Consider the following 14,275-nt stretch of genomic DNA (forward strand, 5'->3'; position numbering starts at 1 on the left):
TGCTCAGACTAAGGCTTTCTAATAAGTAATTCATCATAAAAATAAACCCAGTTTTCAGCTGGAAGTAAAAGGAAACCCAGGAGATTTGAAGCTTGACCTTTCTACATCTGTTGAAAAGCCATCAGGATCTTATCGGACCTGTTTAGCCCATGGAGCTCCCTTCCCAACCCTACATCGCAAGAGGTCAGGAAATGAAGGCTCTCAGTCATCACAGTTTGATTAAGATGGCTTAAAATTCGAGCTTTAATTGAAAGGGAAAGAAACATTCCAAAAGGATATATGTTTCATAGACTCAACTGAGTTACCAAATTTAGGTTTCATTGGATGTTATTGCAAACATGAACATTAAATCATAAGCACCGAATAGTAGAGAACTCAAAAAAAAAAAGATATAACCATACCATATCAGAAGGGATCGGACCAAATGCTTTTGTAGGCAACTATCCAAATGTGATGCACCAACACATTAGCTCAAAGGATGTAAGGACATCCCTGAACCCACCAGAAAAAACTTCTGAGGACTGACTACATCAACATTTTCCTGGCAAGTATCTTCTCTGCCAGCAATAAATCCCAGCTCAATACATATCTAAAATGATATACATTAGAGGGCGTGTGTTTAAGAGTATTAAGTTGGCTTAAATTACTTGAGCAAAATTTTAAATATGTAATAGAAATCTAAAAAGGAACACAAAAAAATTGAGAACACCACTGCAATATTAATGCCAAGCTGTTACTTTTTTTTTTTTAAACAGATCTGTACAGCAACATAGCAAAGAATGCAGTGATCACAATTCAAGCCAGACAGCAATCTAAGGGAATACTAATCCTGTATACAGCAGAGCTGAAACACTCCCAACATTCAGATGCTCCAAGTATGTTGGCTACCCTAATGCACTCCAAACCAGTTCTACCTACATAGGACATTTTGGTGTGAAAAAGTTTCTGTAAAGTTCCCTTTGTTTCCAGTGTTTTTCTTGTACAAAATATTACAATGGTTTTTTATATATATGTTTACAGACTTGCACAGCTAGAAAAATATAAACTACAATTGGGCTTGGCAATCAGTTCTTTTCTTTAAATACATGACATTTCAGAGCAAAAATTGTAGTGGTAACATACCCTGCACTTCAAGCATCTGCACAGAAAAGCTTTCTTCCTTAAGCGTATCAAGCCTAAAAACCATGACTGCAGTGAGACATGTGCCACAGTAAGTGCAACGAATGCAATTCATCTACCTCCTGGCATAAGGAAGACACAAGATGAATGTTATTTGTGCAGGTTAGTGGCACAATATAGAAAAATCCGTAACTAAACATTAAATTCCTTAATAACATTCATTAATTTCATAGGCAGAGCCTGTTAAAAAAAGGACAACCGTTGTAGCTTTTAAGAAAAGCAGACGCTAAGTTCACGGGGCTTTATACATCTTGAACAAAAATGCAACCACAGTTAACATTTCGGGGCATTTGCTAGCTTCAAGCAAGCCCCCAGGTATTAAGGTTTTTTCCATTCAACTTTTAAGTAGAGGCCGGGGAGGATTTTTTGCTTTAAAGCTACAGTATCTGTCATTATGGCTTTTAACACCCCAGCTTTCACCCAGATGAGGTACATGTTTCTAGTGAAATGGTAACAGTTGAGCAGGATGAGTTTCAATGGACCACAAAAATCCACACATAGGTGTAAACAGGTTGTCTTATGAAAGGTTGCCAAACCAAATTGTAACAGCGCAAAACAAGATTTCTTCTTTTATTTTTCTCTGTAGAAAGCGTTGTCGAGGCATCTAGGACGTCGCTAGTAGTTAAGCCACTGAGCAAACCCTCTTTCCACCAGACTTCTGTTTACCGACACCACCTAAAAGGAGGTAAAAAAAAAAGTAGAAAGGTGAACAAACTACTAGCAAGAAGCATCAGCAAGTTCCTAACCAGCAATAAAAAGTCTGCATAATCATATACCTTATCAGTGTTGAAAAAATAGGCATGTTAACATACCCACCTCATCTCCCGTCAAGTTCCACAGCTGTATCAGTGGCAGACCTGTTGCGCTGTCATAATTTGTGACCTGGAAACACAGAAGAACATTAGCGTGCAGCAATTCTGGTCTGAGCCGTGCAGGGTGCAAGGCTAGCATCATTCACTGCATATCAGATCCTCAGACTCAGCGTAGGCTCGTGGAAATGTAGCTCCTGCCACCAGGCAGCTGGGACACCCTGCTGGCAAGTGCGCTCTGGTCGCTCAAATCCGTGCCCTTGCTAGAATTAGTGATGCATTTGAGCACTGCACTAAAACCCAAGGAAGCTGCGAGATTGAGCGTCACAAGCGCTATCGGCTTCCCACTCGTCCCAACTGCCTTACGTGGACAGCTACAGCCACTGTCAGAGGCACTTCGGAAGAGGCAAGTGCCTCTTCGCTGAGACCAGGCACTGCATGCAGAAGCCTTTGGGATGCCCTTACTTCTCCCTCCGGCCAGCCAGAGGCCAAGTCCTGGATGTCAGTCTTGCAAAGACTGTTGAGACTGGCAAAGCAGCGCAGACCCAGGTGAATATTTGATCCGCTGGACAACAGGCCACTTTGTGCTCTGTAAATCCATCCAGGTGCCCTTCCTCTCTGCCCGCATCAGTAACAAGAGGGAATACTCATCCCTTCCCAGCCAGGCAGTCCTGAGTGGTCCTGGTGCCACACAAGGAAGTTTTCGGCGCCCGAGATTGCTCGACGAGAATCCTGCCCAGCAGCCAGGCTTACAGGCTGTGGCTTTGTTTTCGATTTTAACACGCACGGTATGCGAGGGGGCAGAGAGGACAACAGCAGCAGTCAAATTGGCAACCAGACTTCCAGGCAGCTCTCGTGTACCTGTGCCACTAGGACTGCGCCTTTGGTCATCTCACTAACAGCGGCGTCGGCTTCAGGTGAAAAGTGATCCTCGTCTTGGGAAAGAAAAGAGCAGGAGAAAACAAATGAGATATATTCTTCACAGGCTTTAAAGGCCAGAAGGGACTATTAAGCTAATCTTGCCTGACCTCCTACATAAGTTAGGCCAGAGAATCCTCACCTACTGTTGCTGTACGCATTTGCTGAAACCAGTCTATTAAGCTGGAGATCACACAAGTATTGTGCCTGCTGTGTTGCTGAAGGGAAAGGATGAAGTGCTTTCTAAAGCCACTAGCTCAGTTAATGTGAACATAAGTGGCTGATGAATTAGGAGGCTTTAAAGACAGAAAAGTCTACTTCTGCAGTACGTTTGAGCTGCCATTAGTATTTTGATCCTTAATAAACTAAGCTCAGGGGCCTCAGGACATTACTGACCCTGCACAGAGTGCAATACTGTGAACGGGAACTCCGAAGCATTTGTATCACAGGCCGGCTGGCACCTGAACAGTGCCAAATGCACTCTTGGCAGCTCAGGTCTCTCAGCCTGCACAGCTTACGTGGGCACTGTTGCTAACTCCACACCTGTAATGCAGCAGGAAACTCTTGTGTCCCAGGCAATACAGTTACAATCTACACTGCAGACCAGACATTTCAGAAGTATTTTCATTTTGGAGGAAAGTTGCTTATTTCCTACCAAATCACTGCAAAATGAAGTTTCTCCTTTGTGCTCCCCACCCTGAGACCGCCTCCAGCAGCAAGTGAACTCCTTACAAATCCCGAAGGAGGTCGATTACCTCAGGGAACATGGAAAACACTGACTTCTGCAAGAAGCAGCTTAAACCTCGCCATCCATCTACAGTCTTGGCAGAGCCTCCTGTACCTCCTGGTTAGAGCACGCATCTCTAACACCACTAGAAAAAAGGAAAAAAAAAAAGGGGGGGGGGGGGGGCAAACCAAAGCATTTCTAGGTAGTGACTGACATTCTTCCAGTGCTTGGAGGGTAGTCTTTTGAACACAGAATTATACACATCAGTCATTTTAGTAGGAAAATGTCAGATATTCATCTAGCAGATTAAAAACTAAGTTTGCGTTTACAGCTACTCTATGACAGAAGAAGGCAGAGTAGTTACAGCTGCTTCACCTGTACCCTGCCAGTCCTGCCAACTTGCTGTTTAGGAGAGTAATTCATTCTCTCCTCCATCCAGGAAAAAGCCTGAACATTTATCATCTTTCCCCTGGAGCCTGACAGGTTATGCCATGCTAGCACATTTAGAAGAATAAAATACAATTTTTCCAATCTTGCTCTAGTCACATCAGAGGCTGCGCTTGCAATAGGAGGGAAAAGGTTTAGACAGAATCATCGCTTGTACACAGTTGGTATCCATTTAAACCTGCAGGAGGAGCACCAACGGTATGTCTTGAGAGCTCCATTACCTGGGAGTGGCACCACGTTGTCTAGTAAAACTTCTGCTCCTTGGAAAGGTAGTGATAAAAAATCAGACCTTAAAGAAAAGAGAATCAATCAGAGTAAGAACACGGCTTTAAGTTTCTCCTGTATTCTTTTAGAGCAATTGATTAATCAATGTCACCTTACAGGAATTCAGTTTGAAATTGATGACAGTAAAAAAAAAAAAATCAGATTGTTCTCCCAGCAATCTAAGCAACAGCAATAAATAGTCTGATTAGCACGCCAAGTTGGATTGGGCTCCAAGCAAAAACCACCTCCATAATGGAAGCTGTACTGCTTTTCTCCCACCTCTGGGGCACAATCAAGTATTTAATGGGCTTGTCTAAGAAAACCCCCATCCAATACAGCTCTCCCAGCCAATGGGGCTGGGGCACAGAGAATCTGAATCTTCTTTCTAGCTCATCAATTAACTACAATTTAGGGCCTCCTGAAGGCATCCTTTCACTCAGCTTCCACGCTGAAGTGGCAGAAGTTGCAATTTCCTCTCCCCTCCCCTTCGAAAAAGCCTTGCAAGAGCTTGCTGTGCTCCCAAGGAATTCACAGCTGCTGCTGAGCCAAACCTTTCCACCGTTTTCCGCTTCAGCTGTGGAAAAACCTATAAGCAATTCAAACGGTATATGAAGATTCAAGCCAGATATTGCCTTAGGCCACAGAAGAGGAGCTAAAGACCTGATTTGTCTGAGTGTGTCAATCTTCACTTTGTCGTATCCTCCATAGTCCACGTATCTGAGCTCCACTTCACCGGTCTCTTCGAAGTAGCTAATAACTTGAGCCCGGAACCATGCCCCATCCAGGCCTGGAGCCGCGCAGATAATGCCAACTGCAAAACACAGGAGTACAGAGGAGAAAGGCTCAGCGTAAGTGGATTTCCAGAAATTAGCACTTCAGGCATCAGTACTTATCTACTGAGAATCAACAGCATTTCTTACGCTGCCAACATCTTCTTTCACCACCACCCACACCCCCACCAGACAAGGCCTGCAGCTGGGACGCAGGAGAAGTGGGTTTTACTCTCAAGTCTCTGTCTGCCACTTCCATGCTGTTCTACCCAGGTGTACAGTTCCCTTCCAGCCTTCGGTCACTAACAGTGAGGTCTGTCCCCAAAAAGGAAAGTTAGCGCTAGTAACCCCCTTCCATGTGATGCACCCTCCACTTTACACCACGTGCAGACTGTGACACTATGAAGATTTGGGAGTAGTTCCATACTTTGTCAGCAAAAATACACCAGATGCCAAGTTGATTAGAAATAGCCTGAGATGGACTTTATCTCATTCTGAATTTCAACATGCAACTAAGTGGCTGGGGAGGTACTCCAGGGATGAGTGGGGTAAGGAAGAGTAGAGCAGCATCTGTAGTCTGCCAGCGGCTTAAAAAAATATGAAATGACAAGTGAACTATCACATTCTCATCCACTGGGAAACTTCCCAAGCCTAACTCAGTGGCATCAGGCTTTCGTGTGACCCTAGAAGTTTCTCAGCTGAACAATTTGTGAGCAATCACATTACATGCCTTCTACTGGAGTTGGCAGGGTTGGAATTTCCAGTTGAGAATAGCAGGCGTACATCTGCTGGTCGAGGCTACGCAGACCATGGAAAGTGGGGTGCGTATGCTGCTGTAGAAACATGTGCCCTGCATCGACTTGGTTTGCCACGACGACCTCTACAGAGACTCCGTCTGGGAGGAAGAGCTGTCATGTGGAGAAAAGAAATTCTCATTAGCGTTCACTGCAACACAAGCTTCATTCACAGCAACTCCATGTTCCACCAGCAACTCCTGAGGCTTACAGCCATGGGTGGAAAAGCCCTGGCACTCCGGTATTTCACTTCCAAAAGCTACTCACTGTTACTCCCTGCTGCTCTAACAGAAATCAGACTTGAGGCGGGGCCCGCCTTGCATACAAAAAGACTATCGGCATGAAGCAGTCGGAAGACTTATTTACCCAAGGGATCCGGGGAACTACAGGCCTGTCGGTCTGACCTCGGTGCCAGGGAAGGTTACAGAGCAGATCATCTTGAGTGCCATCACACAGCAGGTACAAGACAACCAGGTGATCAGGCCCATCAGCGTGGGTTTATGAAACGCAGGTCTTGCTTGACTAACCTGATCTCCCTCTGTAGCAAGGTGACCCACTTAGTAGATGAGAGAAAGGCTGTGGATGTTGTCTACCTAGACTTTAGTAAAGCCTTTGACAGCATTTCCCACAGCATTCTCCTGGAGAAACTGGCTGCTCATGGCTTGCATGGGTGTACTCTTACTAGGTAAAAAACTGGCTAGATGGCCAGGCCCAAAGAGTGGTGGTGAATGGAGTTAAATCCAGTTGGCAGCCAGTCACAAGTGGTGGTCCCCAGAGCTCAGTTTTGGGGCCAGTTCTCTTTAATATCTTTATCAATGATCTGGACAAGGGGATCGAGTGCACCCTCAGTAAGTTTGTGGATGACACCAAGTTGGGCAGGAGTGTTGATCTGCTCGAGGGTAGGAAGGGTCTCCAGAGGGATCTGGACAGGCTGGATGGATGACCTGAGGCCAGTTGTATGCAATTCAACAAGGCCAAGTGCCGGGTCCTGCACCTGGGTCACAACAACCCCACGCGGCGCTACAGGCCTGGGGAAGAGTGGCTGGAAAACTGCCTGGTGGAAAAGGACCCGGGGGTGTTGGTCAACAGCCGGCTGAATATGAGCCAGCAGTGTGCCCAGGTGGCCAAGGTGGCCAACGGCATCCTGGCCTGTATCAGAAATAGTGTGGCCAGCAGGAGCAGGGCAGGGATCGCCCACCCAGGGATCAGCACTGGTGAGGCTGCACCTCGAATACTGTGTTCAGTTTTGGGCCCCTCACTAGAAGAAAGACGCTGAGGTGCTGGAGCGTGTCCAGAGAAGGGCAACGAAGCTGGTGAAGGGTCTGGAGCACAAGTCCTATGAGGAGCAGCTGAGGGAACTGGGGTTCTTCAGTCTGGAGAAAAGGAGGCTGAGGGGAGACCTTATCACTCTCTACAGCTACCTCAAAGGAGGTTGTACCGAGGTGGGTCTTGGTCTCTTTTCCCAAGTAAGAAGTGACAGGATGAGAGGAAACAGCCCCAAGTTGTGCCACGGGAGGTTTAGATTGGATATTAGGAAAAATTTCTCCACTGAAAGGGTTGTCAAGCATTGGAACAGGCTGCCCAGGAAAGTGGTTGAGTCACCATCCCTGGGGGTATTTAAAAGACGTGTAGACGTGCTGCTTAGGGACATGGTTTAGTGGTGGACTTGGCAGTGTTAGGTTAATGGTTGGACTTGATGATCTTAAAGGTCTTTTCCAACCTAAATGATTCTATGATTCTACATTTCTCAGCTCAGGCAGAATGGAAACTGCAGTGGAAGAGCAGGTAGGCAAATCTGATCTGTAACAGTTACATAAGCTGGACAGCAGAGAGCCACACAAAATCCAACTGTTTTTGAGGGCATCTGTGAACCAGCCACGTTGACGTAGCATACTATGACAGCAGCGACCAACAACAGCCTTCCACCCTGACATCAGCATAGCCAGCAAGCTGGGACTTACCCAGGCAGTCATAAGGAGGGAATGAAGCGTCAGTGGTGTTGGTGGAGGTAGAGCGTAGATGTTGGTGAGACACAGCTCTTTGAACTTCTTGCCAATCAGGCTCAGTACTTTTTTGACTTGTTGCGAAGAGCCTGGAAGACAAAAATCCCACAGAAAGTCTGTAGTACAGATATGCTGAGGACACCCCCACCCCGTGAAGTGCCTTCTGCGCTACATCAACGATTTAATTTTTAATAGATTGGCCATGTAACCTGATATCAGACCAACATGAGCAACTCAGGCCCCAGTTTCAACAGCGTTAGCCTCCAGTATGAACCCAATTCACTGGCAGATATTTTTCAGCCACAATTAATCTAACATCCTTCACAGTCAAGACCGCACTTGCTGATACACATCCCATAGCTCCTCCTTCAAGCCTGAAGGGATCCTTCAAAACGTGTTGGTTAAACTACAGCAGCCGAAGATGTTAAAATGCATTCTCACCTCTAGAATAAGAGGGTTCAAATGCCAAGGCACAGGCAACTTGGCATACACCTCTACTGTAACAGCACCGATTAGAAAAGTTTTGTAAAGCACTAGGCTCACAAAGCCACTAAATCTGTTTAAATTCCTTGCCCATCTAATTAAGGCCCCCAAGCTACATATTAGACCATGAATAAAGAGACATTCCGCTTACCTTCAATGTGACAGACTTGGGAGTCACGGAAATAAGGTAGTGTTGAGACATAAATTTTGGCACCAGACGATTGCCTCAAGAAGCTCATAAATTTTCCTTGTTTGCCGATCAAGCGGCCAACTAATTCCTTTATGAAAGTAACAAGAAAGCAACAGTCAGGAAGAGAAACATAGATCAAACAACACCGTTCTCTGTGGCTTATTTCACCCACATTCCCAGTTCCTGTAGCACAGGGCCAGGCAGAATAAGTATAAGGGAATGCTGGACCAGCGCAGAGTTCAGCAGGTCTATGACAAGTCAAGGTAGATACAGATCAGTAAGCACAGCTTGTTTTGATAGATCCGTCTTCGTATCTTGTAGAATGACACAAAGACACGATGGTTTTTACCAGGCCTGGTAAAAGCTACTGTCTTCCTACAGTCAAGTGAAGTCACGTCCTCTCCCAATCTCCTACCATTTCTTATTTTAAAAAAGCATGCTACATGCCTTTTTCATTCAAATATGAAATACTAAGTTTTAGCAATTTTTAAACAAGCTAATTAGATTAGATAGGGAGTAGACAAATTCATGGGAGAGTAAACCAGGCTATCATGCCCATTAGACTGCAGAGTCCCAGGACAGCTGTGCGGGATGATGAAGAGATGTCTTTGCATGCCCTATTACTTCTACTCTTTCACTGGCACCTGCCACCACCTACTGTCAGAGACCAGGTACCAGAGCAGAAGTGTTGGGCCCAAGTCAGTATGGATAATCCTATACAATGTAGAGTTGGCTACTTCAAGAAAAGTGACAGCCTGTCTTCATGAAACACTGAAACATATTTTTCTGCTGTAGAACTGCTTCTTTAGCCTGTGTTTTACTGATCCATTAAAATGCACGTTACACGTCTTCCCTGGGCTCACAGCATCCAAGCACTCGAGGCAGCATGCTTATCCTGCCGGGAGCTGCTGTCTCACATTACTGGCTGTCATTATTCGGGTCTGCTGAGCAGCAGAACTGCAAGAGCGATGCTGTGCAGGACAGCCACAGATGATTTTGCATACACAAAGCAGGGAAGAAGGTATGAACGTAGTCCTAAAAACACAGTCTCTCTCTCAACGCAAAAGAAAGCTCACTATAAAGACAGAGACACAGCAGCTCTACAGAATAGCTCATACGAGCATTCAGCTTGTGAGGAAGGGTTTGGACAGGCAGTTGAAACATAACCCTCCTACATAGCAGGGGGAAAAAAAAAAAAAAAAATCACCTGCCCTTAATAACTGTGTACCCTCAAAGCCTTCTGAATGCTTTCAGAGCATCGGACTAACAGATTGGGGTGGAAGATAATGGGGAATAATGAGTCCAGCAACCAACATTACCCTGGGCATAACCCTGACATGCCTCTTGTTTACAGGTGTGTACTGGCTCTTTGTTCCTGTTGAGTCCTAACGGGAGCTAAATGCTTAAATCCTCGTTGATTTGTTGTTGATCTCTCTGGGATGGCACTGAGCCAGTACCAGGCTGGAAGAACCAGAAGATGGCTATGTAGGGCAAGGCAGGATGCGCGAGCAGGCCAACGGCTGGTTACCTTTGGAACCTCTATCTCCCAGATAACGACGCCGGACTTGCTGGATTCTCCTCTTAGCTTAGAGTTCTGCCGACTCACTGTCTTCCTCATGGCACAGCCACTGTCCACAAAGTCCACGCTATTTACATCCGAACCTACAAGACATACAGACATGTCAGTATTCAGACAACCCACACAATCCAGCTACCAGACACAAGGCCATGAAAATATATAATTTCATAGAGAGGTGACATTGAGCTCTTCCTATGCATTCAGTTGGGATGATCCTGTATCAGGTTCTCTGGTATTTCAGAAAGGGTAAAGTCCCATCACACGCGGCCTGCTACAAGTTTCCTTTTATTGCTGGAGAAAAACCTGCACACCTCTGGGAATGCAACAGAAGGAGGCCCGAGTTCAGCAGGAGTCCTTCAAACATGGTGACACCTTATGCAGCAGCAGAGACAAGACACTTTAAGTCAAAAGTTACCAGCTGAACGAGAGCTATGCTAACACCAACACTGAGCTGCTGCTGCAGCAAGGTATTTTGCATTTTCCCCACATGGTTTAAACAGGGCTTTTCACAGGGAGTTCAGCATGCAGGGAGGGATGTGCAACCTATTCGTCTGCTCTTTGCATTGACATTACATTCCTGCCCCAACGAGGGTTGCACGGTGACCTGAGCACCAGCTGTGCCCACTACTAGCTGTGGTAGAGGATTGTCTCTTGCCCAGATTTGTCATATGCTTGAAGAAACAAGGTGCCAGAGCTGAGCTACGTTTTGTTCCCAAACCATCAGCCGATACCAGGAACATTCGTACTTGGGAAGGGGACAAACTCAAACAGCTTCCTCCTGGTCAGATCCCAGATACAGTCAGTGTAACAAGATCAAGAACAAGAACAAGGCTGATCCTTCCTCCAGATTAACAAGCAGAAACATGAAGATCCTCACTTGCTTGCAAGAATTCAGATCACCCAGTACAAGACCGAAGAGAAAAATAAGCCCAACAGCTGCCTCACATTTGCCACATCTTAATAAGTAACACAGCACAGATGCCTCGAAAGTCAAAGGCAAGCAGTGCAGCTGTTTGCAATAGACTTGCTAGACAAGGATGAGGATTTAAGTCTCACAGCCTGGGTGCGAAGGTCAGCTGTAGGACCTCTTATCCAACACAGCCACATTATCAACTTTACCTGCTATACGCCGTCTCCCTACCTGTCTCCCTGCAGAGCTTTCAGCCCTTGTCATCACCAGGCTCCACAACACACCGTTGTACCTTCTCATCGCACCAGCATTCACAACAAGGCAAAACCATTTTCCTCCTGTGGTTACTCTCACTAGTGAAAATGTTTTGTGGGTTTAATCCTTAATTGTTGGCAAACTCACTCCCCATGTCTCACAACAAGCAGCGTTCCAACTACTTTGTAGCAATTACAAAAGACATCCTGTCATTAAGGGCTGTTGGCGCCACAGGGTCCTATAAAGGATTTTAACATCCATCCCCAAGGTCACACGGGTTAACATTTGCTCAGACAGCTTTGTATTCTGCCAGGCACACATCATCCAGGATCTAGAAGGCAAAAGCAACGCAGAGACAGATGGGGGAACTCCACGAACATTGCTCCCTGTTGGGATTTCTTGGCATGCACCTACCCTTCCAAGCAAAAAGGCTTCAGGGTAATTGGTCTGCAACCAACTGATTTTATCACAGCTCGTCAGAGCACTTCCCTGGTTCATCCAACAGCACCTCAGAAACCTGCCTTACAGCCTCCTTTCGGCAGCAGCCCACAAACACAGATAAGAACCCAGTCCTTACTAGAGGCTGCCCGAACTGAAGCAGAAACCATTTGCATTAGCAGGTCTCAAACCAGCAAGGTGTTCAACAGCCTGGCCTACATCCAGACACAGCCCATTTCACTGGGCTACTCAAGCACATGCTTCGCTTTAGACAATAAGCTTTGTGCTGAATGCAGACCAGTCTGTTCAACCTTTCGTCGTATACCCTGAAGATCACCCAGCTAACACGGGATCCTACAGGGACGGGAATTCTGAGAGCAAATGCATACCCACCTGCACACGAGGCCTAAATATTCATCTACTGGCAAAGGTAAAGATGAAGAGGACTTATCTGAACATGTTCTGAAGCAGAAGGGTTACAGCACATAAAATATTTGTTCACCACATTTTCATGGGAGCATTTTCAAATCCCTTACCTCCTGAGCGATCTCCATCCACCTCTGCTGCCCTGCGACGCTCATGATTCAAGCCTGGACCATCCTCCACGATTCCCAAAGACTCTCGTGTCAGTGTCGCTGATGCTGATGGCCACTGATCTTGGTTTGCACTAGAGCTTGAATCCTGTACAAGGCTCAGCGCAGCACTGCCGTGACACTCTGTGCTCTTTGAGATCAGAGGGAGAGAAACACAAGCAGGGACACCGCTTTCATCTTGAGATCCTGTCGTTTCTAGTTTTTCACTGTCGTCCTCAAGGGTGCTGGGCTGCGTTGTCACTACTGACAGGTCTGGAAGGTCCTGTGAGAGATCTAGCCTCTCGTGAGTTTGAGACAGAAGAGAGGGCGTCGTCGACCCTGCTGAGAGCAGGGAGGTCGAGGTTTCGTTCTCTCGGCATTCCTCTTCTGACGAGAGAGGCAGTCTTCGAGGAACACATGCTTCTGTTTTGGGTGGTGAATCATTCTCTGGCGCTTCTTCCTGCTGCTCTTCTTCAGTGGCTATTGCTTGTTTATCGTGATAGCTTGCATGCTTTTTTCTACGGGAATAGATCCACCAGCAGCCAACAAGTGCCAGCACTCCAGGTATGGCATATGGGATAATATTGCGGAAACGTGAAGCCATTTTACAGATCCTTAGCAATTATGTCTAGAAGAAGAAACAAAAGCCATGTTACAATAGTCACAGGAAAGGTAACAGCAAGGCTAAAGTTTCATAAATGCCTTGAGGTATTTCTATTAGCATGAACAGACTCGTTTTCTAGCCACTCCTTAAATTCACATCTCTGCTCCACCAACAGACCACAGAACAAGATCCTGACCTAAGACTAGGAATATCTGGACATTTCTCACCATTACGCTCACCAATTTCACCTTATCCCACCTTTACATGTAAAACAATTTCACCTTCTTTCTCCTGCCTCACCTTCGCAGGTCAGTACTACACACAAGGACAGCATCCGGCACTGCAAGTCTCTCCAGCATCAGGCTGGGTTCACAGCACAGCGGTACCACCAGCACTCCGAGACACAGACTTGACACGCTGCAGGTCTCCCCACTTCTCTGCTTGAAAGGCAGCACCACATTCCTGAGAGTTTCATAGGTTGACAACACGCACTTCTCTAAAACATAATAGCTCAGTGAAGGTGAAGTGCTTTGCAAATGTTCTCATCCACAGCAACTGCGAGAGGCTGGTGAGCGGGCACACGACAGAAGTCTGCAGTTAAGTAGACGCTAAACAGCAACACGCAGCTACTCCATTTACTTTTATACACACAGTGTAGGAATTCCTAAACAAAGAACAGCTACAGCCTGATCAAGCAAGTGCCTCCCAATAACCAGAAGTGCCTCTACAAGATTTTGCAGCAGTGAAGATGGGAAATCTGCTATAGCGCCCTTACAACCGCAGTATTTATCTAGCAAAAGCAGCCCGGATAGGGACACTACTACCTAGGAACCCAGCTCCAAAGTTTGTTCTACATTACTATGTTGACAGCTGCTGCTTCTCTGACTTTCCAGAGTCGAAAGCTGTCTCTCTGACTTAGAAAGTGTGTGCACCCTTCCCCACCTGCACACCGCCGAGACTCATGTCCCAGTCATGCTCCTCCATTTACAAGCCTCACCTGGGTTATCCGAGGCAGGGCTGACATGCCTTTCCTTTTCCTTAAGGAAAGTCTACAGCTGGAACACAAAGCTAAACAGTTACCCACATCCCCAAAACAGCCTTGCTGCAAAGCACTTACAGTTTATATTTTCACTGAGCAGGAATTAAAGCAAAACATCACATGTCTGGTGATGCTTACACATGACAGATTTTTCTCCAAACAGGCCTCAAGAGCCTGTTTTTGCCAATGAGCAACAAAAATAAAGATTGTTTTCAGGAGATAGCAAAGTCCTAGAAATGGGAACCACGCACTGGAAAAGAGCATTATCTAGCTCCTCTTTAGAAGCATAATATT

At 46.1% G+C, this 14,275-nt stretch overlaps 1 protein-coding gene across 1 annotated transcript; it reads right to left on the reverse strand.

Moving 5' to 3' along the window:
• Nucleotides 1-912: 912 nt before the first annotated feature.
• Nucleotides 913-13,674, reverse strand: LOC142028344 (A-kinase anchor protein 1, mitochondrial-like). Its single transcript, XM_075022248.1, has 10 exons — nucleotides 12,303-13,674; nucleotides 10,113-10,246; nucleotides 8,546-8,672; nucleotides 7,870-8,000; nucleotides 5,845-6,022; nucleotides 5,005-5,155; nucleotides 4,302-4,369; nucleotides 2,850-2,923; nucleotides 1,996-2,061; nucleotides 913-1,854 (listed from the first exon to the last, which is right to left on the reverse strand). Exons 1-10 carry the CDS (start codon nucleotides 12,940-12,942, stop codon nucleotides 1,795-1,797), a joined length of 1,629 nt encoding a protein of 542 aa, XP_074878349.1. The 5' UTR covers nucleotides 12,943-13,674; the 3' UTR covers nucleotides 913-1,794.
• Between the last annotated feature and the right edge of the window lie 601 nt (nucleotides 13,675-14,275).

The sequence above is a fragment of the Buteo buteo genome, unplaced genomic scaffold (assembly GCF_964188355.1).
Source record: "Buteo buteo unplaced genomic scaffold, bButBut1.hap1.1 HAP1_SCAFFOLD_270, whole genome shotgun sequence".
NCBI lineage: Eukaryota > Metazoa > Chordata > Aves > Accipitriformes > Accipitridae > Buteo > Buteo buteo.